The 19955-nt window shown below is 42.3% G+C and overlaps 1 protein-coding gene across 1 annotated transcript in view; it reads left to right on the top strand.

The window, feature by feature from the left end:
• Positions 1-19955, top strand: part of LOC114801611 (uncharacterized) — a 59991-nt gene that overhangs the window by 18944 nt on the left and 21092 nt on the right. The window contains exons 8-11 of the mRNA XM_028999691.1: positions 2966-3089; positions 15492-15591; positions 16636-16694; positions 17017-17081. Of these exons, the coding sequence (XP_028855524.1) occupies positions 2966-3089; positions 15492-15591; positions 16636-16694; positions 17017-17081 (348 nt within the window). The remainder of the gene's footprint in view (positions 1-2965; positions 3090-15491; positions 15592-16635; positions 16695-17016; positions 17082-19955) is intronic.

Genomic DNA, 19955 nt, shown 5'->3' with positions numbered 1-19955 from the left:
AAAGGGATTGCAATGATGCCCCATCTGGAGGACACGGCTGTCACTCGATGCCTGATGAGTCTGAACATCAGATGATATGACCGGCAGTCACCACATCAACACAGGCACTGTGGGAGATTTTGGTAGTCAGTGTCCCTACCACCATCCTCAAAACATCAAATAAGGGAACATCTCTTGGAAGAATGGCTTCCATCCCTCTAATAGAGTAACAGAAACTGCTTTCATGTCATTCTTTGATGACAGTAAAAAAAAAAAGAAATAAAAAAATTCTGGAAGCATGTCCTCCTCCTTGTGATGTCAGTTCGGTGAGGCTGGATCTCGATCACTAGGGAATTGGGACGTCACAGACAAATGTGGGCCGTCGCTTCTTCCATCTGGCCGCTATGCTGTCATTTCACACCAGCACCCACCCCCTCCACCCCCATCCGTCCAGCATCTTCACCACGTCCCACCTTACCGGTGTTCCCGCCGAGGGTCACAGGAGTCACTGCTGCGGAAGTAACTGTTCTAATGAAGTTATGAAAAGATGTGAGAAAATTCAGATGTGTTCTATTGATCAACTGGGTTTCCACTCTGCTGGCAATTGTTCGGAATATTGAGGGTCAGGGAGGTGACAGCTTTATGAAAATAGATTTGACCTGTGAAAGAGCGCTGCGAGCTGGGAATATAAAATATCACAGGGTGGAATTGATTTGTGTCAGAACTCAAAACATTAAGTATTCATGCAGAGTTGGGAGATAGGAGGTACTTATTTATGGATGTTTTGAGAGAGCGGAATTCTGATGTGGTGGATAAACACGGGGAGCCACGCAAGACAAGCTGTCAGGAGCAAACAAAATAGTAAACTAGCTAGCATTTAGAGCGTGTCGAGAGATTTGTAATTTGCAAGGGGATCTTGAGAGACTGACATTTTATATTTACTTTTTATTATTATGCTCTAAACTGCATTTGCTGTAAAGCACTGTCTATAATAATTGACATAGTTGAAAAATAAGCAAATGAAGCCTTTATGCCTGGAAAATGCATACTTTTATTTTTGTAATTAAATTGATTTGCACGACAAAGATTTTTCAGTGTATTTTCACCAGCCACAACATTAAAACTACTGACAAGTGACATGAATAGCAGCAAAGTTATTTAGCAGCAAGTGAACAGTCACTTTTTCAAGGACTTTGGGAGACTTTGGCCAGTTTTTGAAGACTAGATGACTGGGTGAGAGCATCATTTCCAGCATCTGTGGGATGTACTGTAAAAACAAGTCTGATCGATAGTGGGAACCACCTGACCACTTATAGGATGTGCTGTTAACATATTGCATCTTGGTGACAAATACCACCTTAAAAGGTCAGAGCTTGTTTTGGTGTCCTAATGGGGACTTACTAAATTGCATACATATTTACACATCATATTAAATCTAGCTTTTGCAATTTTTTATGAAATCTCTCTTTGTGTTTTCTCGATGTATAAGTGAAGGTGAAGTAATTGTAGTGAAGTAAAAAAATGCAGCACAGCACATGGTGACAAAACGAAACGTGTCCTCTGCATTTAACCATCACCCTTGGTGAGCATGAAAGGTGCCCGGGGAGCAGTGTGGGGACAGTACTTTGCTCAGTGGCACCTGGGCGGATCGGGATTCAAACCGGCAACCTTCTGATTACGTGGCCGCTTCCTTAACCTCTATTGGCCTAGGAACTGCCCATTCATGTGTGAAACAAGAAAATAGAATAGAATAAAAAAGAATTATATCTTGGGTCTGTGATATTGCTGTAATTTCACAGTTGCATCCTGTTCACATCCAGTGCATTGCTTTGATAAATGTTTTTCTCCAATTTTCATTACATTTCCTCGATTCCTGATTATTGTTGTGATTTGATTATTGCAGTAAAGATTTCTAATAGACACAAACAAGCTTGTTAGTTAATGGGAGAGGAGTATTACTTTTAATGCAGTGCAGTGTGGTGAATATCTGTTGGAAAATAGTGAAGGAAGGGAGGTAGTGTGGCTCTGCCAATCCTCACCTTTCTCCCTTCTGAAAGTTGTCGAGCGTAAACTCAATATGAACCTCCCGACGTCTGTGTCCCTGTGGTATACCTCTGTAATTGCACTTCCCATAAGGTAATATCTGTAGTTACATTCCGGTAGATGCGTATGTGAACATGGTTCATTGTGCTCTGTGCAATAAGTTCACGCATTTGCCTGAATGTATCATTTAGAGCACGTTAAAGACGGACACGTGCTCCGAGAACAGGTCAAGTTAAAGACGCGGGAGATGAGAGAAAAGATTTCACAGCGATCCCCCTGGAGCACCAATCAATAGCTTATTTCATCCCCCAAAAGTATTCACACATCCATCCCAATCCATTATAGGATAACAAAATTATCTTGACCGATAGCAGTTCATGGTGAATTGCGGATTTAAGCAGCTGAAACGGAGTTTATTAAACGGATGGATGGGTTGTGTATCCTCATTCACCTCTTTGACTTTTATATTTCTCCAGCGAGCCTGCACTCCTGTAGCTTTTGCGGTTTGTATGTCCCAGGCACACCGCACTTCTGTGCATATTGTGGGACCATTCCTGCAAAAAGGAAACTCCAGTGAAATTTGTTCCATTATGTTGTTTGGGGATCAGAAGCCGCTCTTATTTGAAGAGTCAGGCTCGCCAAGACTATTACCATTACACAAGGCACCTGCACGTGGGGACGTTTGCCTGTCGGCCTTCTGTACATGACTGTGAGAACTGCTTTACAGGACGGCATTCTTGGGGGACAGAATTGCCTCATGTTTGTGCCATCAGTCATCTCCATTAGGTGTGTAAACTATAGTGCTGTTTTCTCCCCTCATTTGGTTCAGGTGATAACTGTCATTTTTGCCAATAGAGTATGACTTAACTGGCCTTGTTTGTTTGCTTGTTTGTTTGTTTGTTTGTTTGTTTGTTTTTCCTGTGTTTGTGTTTTCCTTCCTCAGTCACATCTACATCATTCCCGTGTTCACGTGGACCCTGTCACTTGGAATTCTCCTTGCACAGGTTGTAATTCAGCCAATCACATCTGTGCTGACCCTCCTGAAAGGTGTCCTGCTTATCATCACGGTAAGTAAGTAATTTTGGTCTCTTTAGTTTGTTGTTGCCATGCTAACTGTTTGCAGCCCTGCTTTCCACAATATGCATGCTTTTTAAAATGTTATTTAAATGTTATTACAACAGCTAATTACCGATCCTGCTGTACAGTTCCTTACACACACACCCTATGAACTGCAACTACCGGCATAGTGCATTGCCACTGCTAGTCAGGTGAAAGCTTCATGACTCTGCCATAAAGACGGATGGAAATTAATAAATTGTAGTGAAGACAAGGACAGAGCTGTAATAATGAACTGCAATTATAAAATAATCATGATGTGATTTATGAAGACAAACTGACTCTGAGCTCCTCACCTATTTCAAGTACAGTATCGAAATCAAAACAGGCTCCCCCCATAATGAAAGTGCCACAAACTTTGAGTGACATAGCAGTTTTAGAGTGGTTAAATGCAAATTCAGAAATGCAATAAAAGTCATATTAAAAGTGCTGGTGGGTGGGTGAATGGGTGGGTGGTAGCAGTGATGGATGTAGTTGTGGAGGATTAGAAAATTGCATTTTCCCTTGGGGACCTTTGTTTTAATAATCAAAGTGTCAGTATTACCCTTTAAATATTACATAGTCAATTGTATATCTCCCTGCTTGTCCTTCCTGCCCAAGCATATGCAGGCGGATCAACAGGTGCTTGTTCGTACAGTCCACACGTTCCTCTGTGTTCTGCTGTGCTGTGAGGTTTAGACTGCAGCTTCTCATTGTAATGAAATGTTTCAATGAAGAGAATGTTCCCGCTTCTTTGCTTTTAAAGAAAATTTCAAAAAGTTGAATCTTCCTGAGGGGTTTAATAAGCCTGCAGTTGAGCAGTGGCCAGGTTTATATGGTACCCTTAATGTTAAAGGACTTTTAAGAAATGGACTTCACCTAAAATGTAATATAGAAATGCTTAAAATAATAATATTATTCTGCTCTTTGAGTGCCGGGCACACCTCTCTAGACCATTGAAACTATGAACAATTACCATAAGCCATTCATCAAAGCGCAGACATGTCCCCGCCACCACTGGACACTTTAGGTGCTTGACAGTAATTTTCAACCTTGTCTCATCAGTGGACAAATCGACCTCATCAATCACACTGTGTGATGTATTAGCCCTGTTTGCCATGTCTGGGCTTATCTATAATTTGGGCGGGAATCGTTTACGAGCACCCCGACTTTATGGAACGGAGCCAACCTGGCGGGCGTCGCCCTGTGAATCGTGCCACCTGGAGGCTGAGTGTGCGCTCCAGCGCCCCGCGGCGACATCATCTGTGAGCCCCGTCCCCTTGTTTAATAGCAGCTGACGCATACCCATGACAGCCGGTCGCGGAGCTGAACACACACGCCTAAAATCAGCTGTAGGCCACGCCAAATCACACGCACCATTGTGCTACGAACCCACTGCAATCAGAGCATTGTTGTTGTTTCTTTTTTTTTATTCATCTCAGCGCCCCCTGATGACATGCCTTCACGTGTCCGCCGTGTGCACCGGCACCGAGCTGCTCATATATTCGCTTGTCAGTGGCCAAGACTCCTCAGCCCCTGACAGCGTGTTCTGACTCCCCCATTACCTCCCCTGGATCCATTCTGTGTGGGTCAGCAGTAATGTTAAACAGTCTGAGCAGGCGGCTGCCAAGCCTCCAACTGAATATGCAGATGAGTTAAATGGCTGCCTAGAAGTAATTAGGAGGAGAGGCGTACAGGAAGCGTGTCAGATGCTGGCCTGATAATTGCCAGAAGTCAGGGATTTATTGTTGAGCTTGGCTCTGGCTGCTTTTACCCTTAAGGGAAAATTAATAATCTGAAATATAGATCCATTAAAAATGCATATGGGCCCAAATGTGCTTTGAAATATACTTCGGCTGGAAATCTAACCAGCTTAAGATGTTCATCTCCACCTCACCCATAGCAGTGCTGTGCATAGTTCTTTCTAAACCACATAGGCCACTGTCTATTTTTTTGTATTATAATTATTAAATGTTGTAGTTCATAGTCTTCAGTAAGCTTATTAGCAGCTGAATTATACCAAATTTGGACATTGATGGATAATAATTTTAGTAAGTTTAGTTCAAGGTTTATTATTTATTTAATCTGATTCCCACTGCTTAGTTTTTTAAATAATTTTTTTTCTGTCTCCAGTCGATTGGGTACAGAGAGGATGGTGAAAGTGGCAAGGCAGATTTTTCACTTTATGCAGATGTCAGCACAGCCTGCTGTTTGTCTTTGTGTGTGTGTGTGTTTGTGTGTGTGTGTGTGCTCACGCATTTTAGTCATTTTGGGTCACAGATTCTCAATGTCACATATGGTGTCAAGTACTTGTGAAGCAACGTTTGTCACTTGGCAGCATTGCACCCTTTCTAAACATATTAAATAATTAACACAAATGAGATCTTACTTTTTTACGTGGCCAGGACAGTGCACACAGACCATGTCAGCAAAAAAAGCAGGTCGCACGGTGAGCAATTCCCCTACCTAGCAACAGCGTTGTCTTGGTTGCAGTGTTCAAATACCCAAATCAACACAAGTGTCTTTGCTTGTTTACAGCTGATGTGATTGTCATTTTCATAGCCGCATTGTATATGTGCCTGTCTGTGGCACCCATGGGGATCTAGGCCGGTATGAGCAGGTCTTAACCAGGTCTGAACTCAATAATATGTATCTACAATGACTGTCACATATTTCATTGTACTGCCTTGGTTTCAGCACGTATTTGCTGTGGCATTATTTGGATGAGCTTTCGCAATGTCCCAAAATTCTGTCCATTTTCAGGTTTTCACATAGATTTGGCCAATCGATGTGTTAAAATGATTCTGCTCTCTGAATCACAATTTGAGCGCAATGTATCCTGCCGTTGTCAACTTGGAAAATGCCCACACCATCAGGGAAGTAGAAATGTGCTCGTTCACTCACTTTGCTTAACCACTTAGTCCAGTTACTCAGGGTCGCGGCTGCTGGAACCCGTCCTGGGACTGGGCTCAGGACAGAGACTAACCCAGGGCACGCAGCACACGCACACCATTCTCTCACACACTCAGGCCAGTTTTAGAGTCGCCAATCGGCCCTCAACCCACACCAACACAGGTAGAGATTGCAAACTCCACACACACAAGGTCTGAGCCGGGATTCAAACTCACAACTTTGGAGGTGTGAGGCCACCTCGCTAACCACTGTGCCACCGCACGACCCTTCACTGCATCTTGTTTTTGTTATGTTTTGTCACAATATTTATCAGAATGATTTGTTAATCACAGTAATACAATTATTTGAACTTTTTTATTAGCCTGAGAGTAATTTTCATCTCATCAGTGGCCATATTGTCCCCATCTGTCACACTCAGTGATGTATTTGCCATGTCTGGGTGTATCTTTGGGCACCGATCGTTTAAGAGTGCCTGGACTGTTTGGCACATCATCACCTGGCGAAAGTATCAGCCTTTGGAGCCGTGTACTTGGGACTGCAATCATTAGAACATCCACTTCTAATTGTTTAAATAGGGGCCATTCAACCATTGTTATTAATTACCATTCGGCTAATGAGGTCTTGGGAAATTGTGAGAATTAGTTCATAAAGGTTATTACTTTTTCTCTACCACAATTTCATTTTGCAGAATGCAATGAGCCTCAAATGTTTTCTGTTGATTAATGCTCTAGGGATTTGACAAAATATTACACAAGTTTTTAAGAACAGTTCAGTAAATATTATGAAGTGCTTGTAATTTTTTTGCAGGTTAGGTATAAATATAAAAAGTTCTATGATATATTCATGCTGCCCATACAAAAATACAGGAAGGGAGTGACTTCATCATGAAAATTTACTTTACCTTACTTTACTTGGCAGATGCTTTTATCCAAAGCGATTTACAAGAGGGTTCCACATATACAATGTGGCTATGAAAATGACAATCACATCAGCTGTAAACAAGCAAAGACATTTCTGTTGATTTGGGTAAAATTCACTAGACTAGTAAAATGACTTTTTTTTATAAAGGGACAGCTCCATTTTACAGGGCATGTGGCATACAAACGCATGCAAAAATCTACTTGTAAACTACAGGGAGTGCAGAATTATTAGGCAAGTTGTATTTTTGAGGAATAATTTTATTATTGAACAACCACCATGTTCTCAATGAACCCAAAAAACTCATTAATATCAAAGCTGAATGTTTTTGGAAGTAGTTTTTAGTTTGTTTTTATGTTTAGCTCTTTTAGGGGGATATCTGTGTGTGCAGATGACTATTACTGTGCATAATTATTAGGCAATTTAACAAAAAACAAATATATACCCATTTCAATTATTTATTTTTACCAGTGAAACCAATATAACATCTCCACATTCACAAATATACATTTCTGACATTCAAAAACAAAACAAAAACAAATCAGTATATATATACCAATATAGCCACCTTTCTTTGCAAGGACACTCAAAAGCCTGCCATCCATGGACTCTGTCAGTGTTTTGATCTGTTCACCATCAACATTGCGTGCAACAGCAACCACAGCCTCCCAGACACTGTTCAGAGAGGTGTACTGTTTTCCCTCCTTGTAAATCTCACATTTGATGATGGACCACAGGTTCTCAATGGGGTTCAGATCAGGTGAACAAGGAGGCCATGTCATTAGTTTTTCTTCTTTTATACCCTTTCTTGCCAGCCACGCTGTGGAGTACTTGGACGCGTGTGATGGAGCATTGTCCTGCATGAAAATCATGTTTTTCTTGAAGGATGCAGACTTCTTCCTGCTTGAAGAAGGTGTCTTCCAGAAACTGGCAGTAGGACTGGGAGTTGAGCTTGACTCCATCCTCAACCCGAAAAGGCCCCACAAGCTCATCTTTGATGATAGCAGCCCAAACATTGCTGGCGTTTGAGTCGGACTGGAGCTCTCTGCCCTTTACCAATCCAGCCACTGGCCCATCCATCTGGCCCATCAAGACTCACTCTCATTTCATCAGTCCATAAAACCTTAGAAAAATCAGTCTTGAGATATTTCCTGGCCCAGTCTTGACGTTTCAGCTTGTGTGTCTTGTTCAGTGGTGGTCGTCTTTCAGCCTTTCTTACCTTGGCCATGTCTCTGAGTACGCTTCTTGCGACCCTGTTGACTATTTTGAATGAAACGCTTGATTGTTCGATGATCACGCTTCAGAAGCTTTGCAATTTTAAGAGTGCTGCGTCCCTCTGCAAGATATCTCACTATTTTTTACTTTTCTGAGCCTGTCAAGTCCTTCTTTTGACCCATTTTGCCAAAGGAAAGGAAGTTGCCTAATAATTGTGCACACCTGATATAGGGTGTTGATGTCATTAGACCACACCCCTTCTCATTACAGAGATGCACATCACCTAATATGCTTAATTGGTAGTAGGCTTTCGAGTCTATACAGCTTGGAGTAAGACAACATGCATGAAGAGCATGATGTGGACAAAATACTCATTTGCCTAATAATTCTGCACTCCTTGTAATCACACAATTAAAAAATGTAAGCATTCTAAGCAACCAAATGGCCTGTATAGTAATGAAGCATGAATGGTGGCTACTGCTGTACAAGAATCCATTATTTGGCAAGGTCCCATTTTCTTCAGAATATTTTACTGAATGTCAACAAGAAGACACATCTTTTTTTTTTCCACTGAATCTTGTCCTCCACAGTCGAAACAGCAATAATATAGCCCTAATGCAGTGTTTTGTCCCTATCGACTGCAAACCACTGTACAATAACCTTGCGTCGACACAGAACTTCAGATGGTCCATCCCTGCTGGAGTTTTTGCCCAGGGATAGCTGTCTGTTTCCATTATCAAATATCTAAAATCAATCTCTTTCATTCCTCAGTCGCTGCGTTGAAGGACACAGAGTCCTTCAGGGACTTCTTGAGTGAGATAATGCTTACTTTTGCCACAGATAAAACTATTGAGCAAAACAAATGACATATTTTTTATGGATTATTAGCCCCAGAGTGTCTTTTTTCTGAAAAAAAGACAAAAATGTATATTAACATAAAAAAAAATACTTTTTTTTTAATTACTATTTTTTGGTTTTAGCATTTTGTTTTCATATTTGGCCTGTGCACTTTGTTGTGTGAACTGCGTAAGGTGCTCAGTTTGTCAACAAAGTGCACACTGCATTATGTGATCTGCAGGACTTCGCCATGACCGAACAACGGATCTGTACAAAGTGATCTCATGAGACGTTACGCGAGTTTGGCAAGTGCTCAAGTCAGCTCTACTCATCAGTCAGCCATTGTAAAATTCAATTATTTTACTTATTATTCCAATTAATTTTTTTTTTTATATAAAATCTGACCTAAATAAGCTTTCTCAAACATGTCATTGGATTTGTTTGTGTAAGTATGAAGCTGCACTCTCCTGCTGACAGTGGTAGTTAACAGTTATTAGGTGTGCTGTGAGCTGTCAGTGAATTTGGCAGTAAATTAAATCAGGGGGTTCCTTACATAAAGGAAATTAGAGATCTAACTCAAAAGTGTACCTAAATTAAATATAAAGATTATTGTGAAACCGTTTATATTAATGGATTTTTTTTTTTCGGCAGAAATGATTAGTTCACCATTGCACCATTGCATTTTTGAAAAATGTGCAGTTAATTAATTCAAATAAATCATTATTTATGATTAGAAACTCTCATTTTAGATTAATGTGAACACACTGAGGAAATGCCATGTAGCATCTGGTACCAAGATGCCAGCAGCAGATTATTGTAAGTTGAGCTGCTCCATGGCCTTCAGCATGCATGTTCCTCATGTGTGGCATGTCAAAGTAACATCCGCACCAATGCAATTACTCATGGTGACACTTTTCTCTTGCTTCCTGTGATTGCTTTGTACAACGCTTTGTACATTTGGGCAATGTTTTATTTGACAAGAACATCATTAATAGTGATGCATTAGTATGTGAACTATGCATCTCTGTCATTATCAGTATTGTCGACTGCTATCAGCCCATGGCTTTATGTCATATATTTTGATACTGCCATCAGCCTCTTGATAATAAAATTGCATTCTTAGATCACAGTGGCCTATGCTTATCTGTTGGGTTAAATCAACATTCTCCTAAAGTTTTCCTAAAAAAGAAACTTGGAACTGACTAGTTGCAAAGTGATTATTTTGGTATTTGTAAATGGTGCACAGTAAGTGCATCCCAATTTATTAGAACCTACTTCAGATACAATGAATACAGAGACCCTTCTCACACATATGTATCCACTCACCACTTTTAATCCCTCCACTTAACTTCAGGTCCTTTTGACACTTGAATGATAGCAAGGGTGAATAAAATAAGGACTTAACCCGACCATGGTGCCCTTGGTTGATTTCCAAGGACCCAGTCAATCAGATTACCAGCAGTCACCAGCATGTGAGCCTATGACCTCAAGTGTGCGCTGCAGGCAAGGCAATGTCAGCTGCTTAACCTCATGCGCAGTCGTGCAGTTCAGCTTTTGGTGAAAGGCTGTGTAGGTCTCCTGCGGCTGAGATGTCATTGATCACTGCACATCGCCTTTATACTCTTATTGATTCGCACAGACTGTAAAGACTGCATGGTGACCATTCTCGTTCACTCGGAACAGTCCTTGCTGAAGATGTTGTGATGCCTACTCCAAACAAATCAATGTCTGCAGACGGATGTTTGAACTACTTCCATTTCCCTCAGGACTATAGAATCAAGATGCCTATCAATAAAATAAATCATTTTATTTTATCTCTAATTGCACCATATAACAATTTTGTAATTGTTTTGAAAGCACACTCATCAAAGAAAAATAGTCCAAAAAGTCAAAGTGCAGTGCCCTTGATTAATATGTTTTTCAGTTTGAATTTAGGCTCCGGCTATGTGTGTGGAGTTTGCACACACAGGTTTCCTCCAGGTTTCCTGGTCTTCACACACCTTCCAAACATGCTAGCCACTCTAATTAGTTGTGTGTGTGTGTGAGTGTGTGACTGAATGGTGTGTGTTACTCCTGATTTGGAGAATAGATTGTGAGGGAGTGATGCTAGGTTAAGACTGCTAGGAGTTCTAAGTATTAAGTGTGTGGCAATAAAAAATGTAACTAATAAATAATGTATTTTTTGAGAAATCAATGTAACATTGATGTCACAGTGGCTGCACATTGTGAGGAAATCATCACCAACAACAACCTGATGGAGAACAGACACAAAAAGGGCAGCTTTAAACAGGCACTCACAGGTGCAAACAATCAGGAATCATAGTAACACGACTAACACAAGACCCAGAGTACCCCCTTCTGGACCAGAAGGGGGATGGCAATGGTGGCCTAACGGGTAAGGAAATTGACGGTTCGAATCCTGAGCTGCCAAGGCGCCACTGAGGTGCCACTGAGCAAAGCACCGTCCCCACTCACTGCTCCCAGGGCGCCTGTCATGGCTGCTCATCAAGGGTGATGGTTAAAAGCAGAGGACACATTTTGTTGTGTGCACCGTGTGCTGTGCTGTGTTTCACAATGACAATCACTTTAGTTCACTCACTTTTGATCATGCCAATTGAACACCCAATCACAGTTTGACCCAAAGTCTCTGAGATCCGGACTTGTGCCCATCAACTTGGAAGAACAGACTGTTCACTTGCTGCCTAATAAATCCACGACTTGACAGACACTATAATACCAAGATAATCAGTGGTATTTTCTTGACTTGTCAGTAGTTGTAACTTTGTGGCTTTTTAGTGTAGGTTTTTATTTGTGCTAGGTTTGATTTTCAAAGGACAGTGCAGCTATCATTCATCTCTTTCTCTTCACAAGAGAATGTTTCAATAGAAATCTTCATCAACACTGCTTCCCACAAGATGGAAACACCAGTAGTTCGATATGGCACGGGCTCCTTTGTAAGCTTTTCAGTTGGAAATGGGAGGCATTGAAGTGGGGTCCGTTGGCACTGCAACTGGTTCTGTTCAGGAATGGGAGAAGGCCAGTGCGGTTTATGAGCGATTCTTTTCCTTCGCCCGTCAGTTCTCCGCCTCCAGACTCCCTATCCTTCTGATGGCCGCCACCCGTCCCTCCCCTTTTCCATCCTTGTCTGATCCCCTGTGAAATGGATTCACTCAGTTCATCCCAAGGTCCCCCGTGTGCATTAGTAGATAGGCCTTGCTGCTGCTGCCCGTTGTGCATTTAGAGGGATTTGCTTTGGCTGGAAAGTGCTAAAGATGTGTCTTTTGGTGAGTGTGTGTTTGCGTGTGAGAGTGTGTTTTTGCGAGAGAGCTCTGGCCCCTCATATTTGAAATTGCAGAGGAAATTGCATTCTCCTCCCTGTGAAATGCATGAACAGCTGCAGCGGGGTTAAGTGGCAGCGGGGGGTTAACCTGCCAAGTGCGGCTGTGCGCGATTGCACTTTGTCCTCCATGCTCAAACGACGCATATCCTGTACCTGACGAAGGAGAGAAAGGGAAAGAGGAAGTCTGCAGGGGGTGAACGGGTGCTCTTACAGGAGGTTTCAGGATATAGAGGAAGTCCATTCTGTTTGTCCTGTAGCTTTGTGTGTGTGTGTGTGTGTGTGTGTGTGTGTGTGTGTGTGTGTGTGTGTGTGTGTGTGTGTGTGTGTGAGAGAGAGAGTGTTGTTTTTTTCCAGTTCATTTTTCAGCACTTACTTTGGATTTCTGACAATGCCAAGTTGGCAACAGGATAATCACAGTAGCAGCCTCCATCACGCAATCCACAGAGGCTTTTTACGGAGAAAACGAAAAGCTACTCAGAACCTTTTTCTCCCCCCACTCCTGAGCTGAAGAGCTTTGTGTTTACCTAATGGAATCTTCTTCCCACTAATCCAGGTCATTCTCCCCCAATTCTTAAAAGCCAAATGTTTATTTGTAGACAGTTGTGATCCTCTGGACACCAAACAATACACTGTCCTTAATGAATAAATAAATGAAGATGCTTTTCGTTTTTTTTTATTTATTATTTTAAATAAGTGCATTCAAATGTTCAAAATGTTCAAAGTGCATTTAGTAAAGAATTGCAGTTATATCCTTTTCCTGGTTAAGAAACAATCATGATATGTTGTCACGTGTGAAAGGCAGGGCAGGTATAAAGGTGGACACAAACACACGACTGATTTAATACAACGGAAGGCATGTACAGAGGAAATCAGGAGGACAACATGTGCAATATGACAAGTGAACTGCAGAGCTTTAGTACCCCCCCAAGTCAGATCCTGACACAACTGTAAATTAAAAAATGCTATTTGAATGTTACATACTGAAAAGTGCCTTTAATTCTTTCCTTAATTATCCTGCTATACAATCCTGCTACTCAGGTTTAAGTGATACTGGATACCAGTGAATCAATAAATCACCACCAGAGGAAGCCTCAAAATATATTGTTGATAATTGCAGTGTCCTTTTTTTCAACCCACGCCTGCTAATTCTAGGTATAAGGATTTCATGCCTCCGTCTGCAGTGCACATGAATACACCGCACTTTTGACCGACCGGTGGGTTTAATTTGAGGATATTCTCGGAAGCTGTGATCAGTGTCTGCTGTGCTGGGTGTTGGCAGGCTCTCCCAGGCTCTCTGCACTGAGAAAGTCCATTAACAAATCCTCAACTTATGACAGCAGCACACATCGGGTCGAGGCGTGCAGGTGCGCGGCAGCTGCCGATTTAAAAACCACACCGGCCTTGCTGGGGTGGTCTCTTTCTGCACAACAGGCCCAAAGTGAGAAAGAGGAGTAATCAGCGCAGATGGCTCCTTACTTAAAAAGGAATGGCCGTTTGTGCAGTGTCACCCAATGAAACTGTTTTAACAAATCATCTGGGCCCATAGAGAATATGGCATAATGTGCAGTTTACTTTTAGCCTCCTGTTGCCTGTACCTTAAATGGGTAAATGTCCCCTACAGGACATAATGAGGGCCAACACCAAAATGTCAACAAGAGAGAACCGCTTTTACGGTTGTGCCATTACTGATGTCATCAGGCCCAGGATGCATGTGCATCTCAATTTACCTCTTAAAGTACCATGGGCCACCTGCCAGTTGAACCACAGCTTGTTTGGAACCAGACCATCTTAGCTAAGTGCCATTCTTCCGATGGATCCAAGGTGTTAAAGCAAACGTGTGGATATTTCTGCCCAGACTTTGCATATTTGGCACTTTTGCAGTGTCTCTTTAAGTGTGTGTTTTGGATTTGCAGAAATCAATAGAAACCACCATGAGATGAGGAAGTTACTACCTACACACTTTAACTAGGTCTACAAAATGAAGCGCCAAAAGGGTCAGCTGACACTGGGGTTTCTAATCCTGCAGGGCACCTGATGTGCACTTCTTAGTTCATCCCATGTTCCACCACATCTGATTTAACCCAAGCGCTTGGTGGTAACACGCATATCAGGTGTGTTATATGAAAAGCCCAAAATGTGCAGAACATGAAGAACTTGCTGTAGATAATTTGTTCCTGGTCCTATCAATACACCAGACACCACTTTTTCTGCTTTTCCTTCCATTTTTCACATTATACCCCTTGTCCACAGGGGGGTCAGCGGGCATCACAGTTTCTGATCTTTCAAGATAATATGTGCTCTCATTCAAGCCTACCATGCAGTAGAGAATGTTATATTAGCCTCATGAACCTAGTCTTATTTGGACCTTGGGAGGAGGGAGTTTACATGCTCTCACCATGTTGGTGAAGGTTTCCTCCGGGTTCTCCGGTCACCTCCCGCTGTCCAAAGGTTTGCACGCCAGATGAATTGGTGGCTCTGAATTGTCCATTGTTGTCAGTGTTTGAGCGAATTGTGTGTGTGTGTGTACCCTGTGGTGACTTTTCACCCCTGCTGTGCACCTAGATGAGCTCCAACAGCCGCAACCTGAATACATTAAGCGGTTATAGTAATTGAGTGAGTGCGTATAAGATGTATCCCGATTTTAATCAGCCACCAGCCAACCCCTTTAGACAGTTCAAAGATGTGCATGACTACAAAGGCAGGCCATATTTATCTCCTTTTGTTTTTTCTTCTGTGAGTGAGCAATGCGTAGCCATGACTTCCAGTACTTTGTTAATTAAGATTATTATGTATGCACCGATAGAAATGCCCTCATCAGCCTTTTAATTTATGATCACAAAGAGTGGCGGGCATATTGAGGTCAAGGGCACTGATATATTACCTTGTTCTTTCTGATGTTGCTGGAATCCATCTATTTCTACCTTTTTATATTGGCATAAAAGCTTATCAATTTGTGTTAAATCATGTTTTGGTCAAGGTCCTGAAGGACATTTCCAATAACCTCTGGTAAGGGAAAAGGGGACTATTATTGCCATTTTTTCCCAGTTCTGTCTATACCCTGCAAATGTCATATGAAATGAGAATGTGCTTTGAATTACGCAGGATGCTCCTCGGTGGTGACTTTGTGTCTGATGTAATTTGTGTCTCCAAGGTGGCAGTGACATTTGTTGTCGGTTCAGAAGTTCACCAGGAGACCACGAACGACTTCGCTCAAATTGGGAAACCTTTCCTGATGGGGACCGTTGCTCTGGGTAAGATCGAGTCACCCTGTTAACCTTCTCTTTGCACTAAATGGGAATAAACATATCCCTGATCGAGTCCTCTTTATATTAGGGTTAGGTCACGGGGCCATAAATAAGCTTTTACTGCTCGCTATTTGTGAAGCCCGTAATGGACAGAATCAGAGTCGTCCTGGAGGTGCTAATTGGACGGGGTTTTGCGAGTGTACTTTACAGTTAATGGAGGTGCTCGGGCACCCCTGTCACATTGGCAGTGTCATAGGCATAAGCCCAGCAACCAGGGAACTCTCGCTTCCGCGCGCCCCTCCGTCTCTCCCTCTCCCTCCGCCTCTAATCCTGTTAATTGGCTGCCACACTGAAAGCTGCGAGGTCCAGAGGCAGCCATCTCCCAAGCCGCTGGGGGCTTCTGTTCACAGAACAAAGAGAACGTGTGAGGCGTCTCACTAGATGCCCCGTTCTCATTTGCTGCCGTCTCCTAGGCGATACCTCCGGCTGTTAGCTCAGCTGGGTCATCCCCGCCTGCAGGGAGACTCACGACTGCTTGTCGGGCTTTTACTTTTTAAGGAGCCACAGGTCGGCTGTTGTTTACAGCGCCTGTCGGGGAGCAATAGGTGGGTGTCAGTGTTGCGCTGATGGCACATGCGACCGCAATATTTACGGCGACGGGAGAAAAACAAACTTTTTTCTTTTTTTTTTTTTTGGTCTAAGTGGCTCATTGCATCTTGTGAAATTGGACGAATACCTGAGGAAAGTTGCGCCGTCCCTGAAGGATCCTCATCTTTGTTTGTTTGACTTGAGGAAGGAGGCTACAATTACAAGGGCCCTTAGCTTTCTTCCAGGTGCCATCTGCTGCAATCTTCCTGTCTGTTCCCTGGTTGCTTTTCAGTTTGTTCAACGATTTCATTTAGCAATAGGAACCGATTCTGCCGTATCTGTATCAAGTCCAAAATTGCGTGAAATGCCGGATTAAAAGAAAGGAACCAGTAACATATTTCAGCCCCATCCTTGCATGTTTCATATGAAATTCAACCATTTAAAATATCTTGTTTATTCTAGGTGGAATTGTCAACGTGATGCCATTTCTGTTTTCTCAAATATCGCACAGCAAATCGCAGGTAATGCATTCAGGATACGTTCCACCATCATTCCCCAGATACGAGATAGTCCATCTTCAGTCCGTCCATTACGGACTTTGAAACGGCACCTTCTATTTGGACTCTTCTACGGCACAGTGGGCAGTCCGGTGGAGGAGAGCAGAGGTTAATGGCTCGAGAACAAAAAAAAAGCTCTTTTAAATCATGTCTCCCAATGGTTACATTTTCTTGTTAGATAGAATATAGAATGAAAAAAACTTTTTCAAAATGGGCTTTTTGATATGTGGTCCACACTTTTGGTACAGTAGACTGATTTTTCTCATCTATGTGGCTTTTTTTGCAGATCTTATGGTTTAGAAGAGTGGTATTGGGAGGACTGGCCACGTGCACTGTTCTGAACATCTTATGGTGAGTGTTCCTGCGTGGGTATACCGTTTCAAGCATGGCAACATAATGCGCTGTTCCATTAGGGGTTTTGTAGGCCCTCTCCTCCACCACGCTGACAGCTGCTCAGTGCAAGGATGCGTTTCCAGGGTTACGTGTGGTGTTGTCTCAAGAGGAGTCAGCATCGGCTTGACTTGAATGCGACTCTCCAGCAAAGCACACAGCCCAGTGAGCTGTCCCCTGTCCTTGACAGACAGCATAAGAACACCTGAGCAAGGTGCGATTCTGGCACGCTTCAGTAAGAAAGAGGCGGCTCTGCAGCGAAGACGGGCCTTAAGAATGACAGCCTACTGCCTTTCTGAGAATGTTAATGTCTGCAGTCGCCCAACACGGCATGGAAACAGACAAGGCGAGAAGGCAGGTGTTCGTTGCTGTCCTCTAGAGGGACCTTGCTGCATTCTATTTTTTATTTTTTTTTGTTTTGATGTCTCACTTGCAAAGTAAGTGCATCCAAGAACCAAGATGGAACTTAAAAAAGTTTTTAGCCAGCAACCTTGTAACTAATAAACTGTAAAGAACCTATTGAGTTTGCAATCAGCACTTTGTTACTCGGGAGAGTGAAAGCAATTATGTCAGAGCAGATGAAATAAAAGGAGTGTGATCCAGGAGATGAGATTGGCCATCAGTAAGCGAAGATGTGTGGCTGGCACCAGGGAGCGCTGGCAGTTGACTTCTTCACTTTCTCGAGCGGTATTCATCATCGCTTCTGACAGCCAATAATGTGTCCGCGCATATTTAACAGCCAGCAACAATGTCCGCTTCTTTAAACATCGTCCTCCTTCATGCCAAACTGTGAGTTATTTTTAAAAGCACCCGCATCATCAAATCCCTCCAAACTCACCTTTCATAAATTTATTTTTAACTTATCTGTCTTACATACTTTTTATACTTCATACTTTTCCATCACTAATGTTACCATTAAAAGGTATTAGTGGGTATATCTTCAGGATTTTGCAAAAATAATAAACTGGCCTTGTTACTTCTGTCACTCAACAGATGATCTTAAATAGTACAGAGCAAACCTTGCCACAACTCACATTGATGTGCCATCCTGGATGAGCTGCACTACCTGAGCCATCTCATGCTACCACTAGAGTGAAAGCACTGCCAGCATTCAAAGGTGACCAGAACACCAGCCAGAAAGCATAGAAGCTGAGAAGTGGTCTGTGGTCTCCACCTGCAGAACCACGCCTTTATTGGGGACATCTTGCTATTGGGGACATCTTGCCTTAATTTCCACCTGTTGTCTGTTTCATTATGTGAAATTGATAGTCAGTCAGTGTTGCTTCCTGATGACTTGGGGATACATTGTGTTGTTTTAAGTGTTCTCTTTATTTTTCTGAGCAGTGTAGTTTTGTCTTATATATTACAACACAGCAATATCCCCTGTAGTGTTTAAAAGCAGCTTGCTCTTTTCTCAGTGAGCTTCCAGCTCTTTTTTTTATCATGCATAACCTGATCTATTTGCATTTCAACTCCAGTAATAGCATTTGATTCAGCAATTTATGTTTGGATAACATGCCCTATGCCAGCTTGTGGCTTTATTTGATTTGCGGCATGTATTCCATAAGCATATTTACGTTCCACTTCAATGCAATGCCCGTTTGATTTAACTCTATTGTGTCACCCATTTATTTTCGGGCAGCTCTCTCAACACTTATTCGTCTGGCCATTTTTAGTGTTCTTCTGCATCACTCTTGGCAACAATGAAGTTTTATCCCTCCTGTCAGAACCTTTCTTCTTTTTTAAATGCCTAAAATAGTTTTTGGCTGCTTCATTTGCATCTCGCAAATTGGCTGCATCTGGTCTGGTGACAAAGGGAAAGTTAATCAGAATCGCTGGTGCCGCGCTTTCTTGAACCGCCGCTTCCCCCCCACAGCACATCAGCACACAGGCTGCTAGACTCGTTTTGCAATTATGTCAGGGTCTTGTGTTGCAGCCATACAATGGAACAGGAACAGGTAATTCAAATTGCATTCACTTTGTGTGAGACATTAAAATTGCTTTTATCAGAGCACAGTGTAATTCCGCCGTATGTTAAAAACAGGATGAAATGAGATTTGACGTCCTCCCAAAAAAAAAGAACTAAGAACATCGCGCTTGTGTCTGTGCATGCAATCTCTGCATAGTCTGTTTGTTAGCTCATAATATTGATCTATAATTATTGCACGGATCATAATTCTACTGGGCCGGCCTACAATAGAGAGGAACAGAGGAATAAAATTTGCATTGAGGTCTGCTCAAGCATGGCCACAACAAATTAACAGATAAATCTCTGCAGGGCAGGAGAGTAAAAATCACTTCGCCCAAAGTCTTTCGCCGCTCTACTACAAAGGAAATATAAATAAAGTGCCTAATTTCATCCCTCTCAGATGAAGGGCATTAAGTACATTTTTCCTGATCAGCTCTTATTAATTACTTTTCTTAATTTTCTGATTTTTAAATATTTTTCCACAAATATATTTGTTTAATGCTAACATAGATTTTACGTGTAAATGAGCTCAGATTACGTGAAATGTACCTGGATTTATAGTTGTTTTTGCTTTTACAATTTAAAATGGTATATTGACGCCTTTGTTAAAATGCAGATGAGCAGAGCTGTGGTTTTCTGTTCCAGGGCACTAATGGAGAAAGGCTATCAGTGGGCTTAATTAAACCTCTGCCGGCCGTCTGTTTGAGCAGCCAGTTAGGATCTGTGCCCATGCGGCAGCGAAAGGTGATATGAAAGTTAGCTGTGACTGGCCTGCGCCAGGCAGTGGCCACTCTGTTTGGACAGGTACAGAGCGTCCTGCCTTTCGAGGGGACGCGTGCCCTCTGTCTTCTCCAGCATAGGCTGGG

The sequence above is a fragment of the Denticeps clupeoides genome, chromosome 13 (genome assembly GCF_900700375.1).
Source record: "Denticeps clupeoides chromosome 13, fDenClu1.1, whole genome shotgun sequence".
NCBI classification, from domain to species: domain Eukaryota; kingdom Metazoa; phylum Chordata; class Actinopteri; order Clupeiformes; family Denticipitidae; genus Denticeps; species Denticeps clupeoides.
The sequence above is the reverse complement of the archived record's forward strand: the minus strand, read 5'-3'. Positions and strand labels throughout refer to the sequence as shown.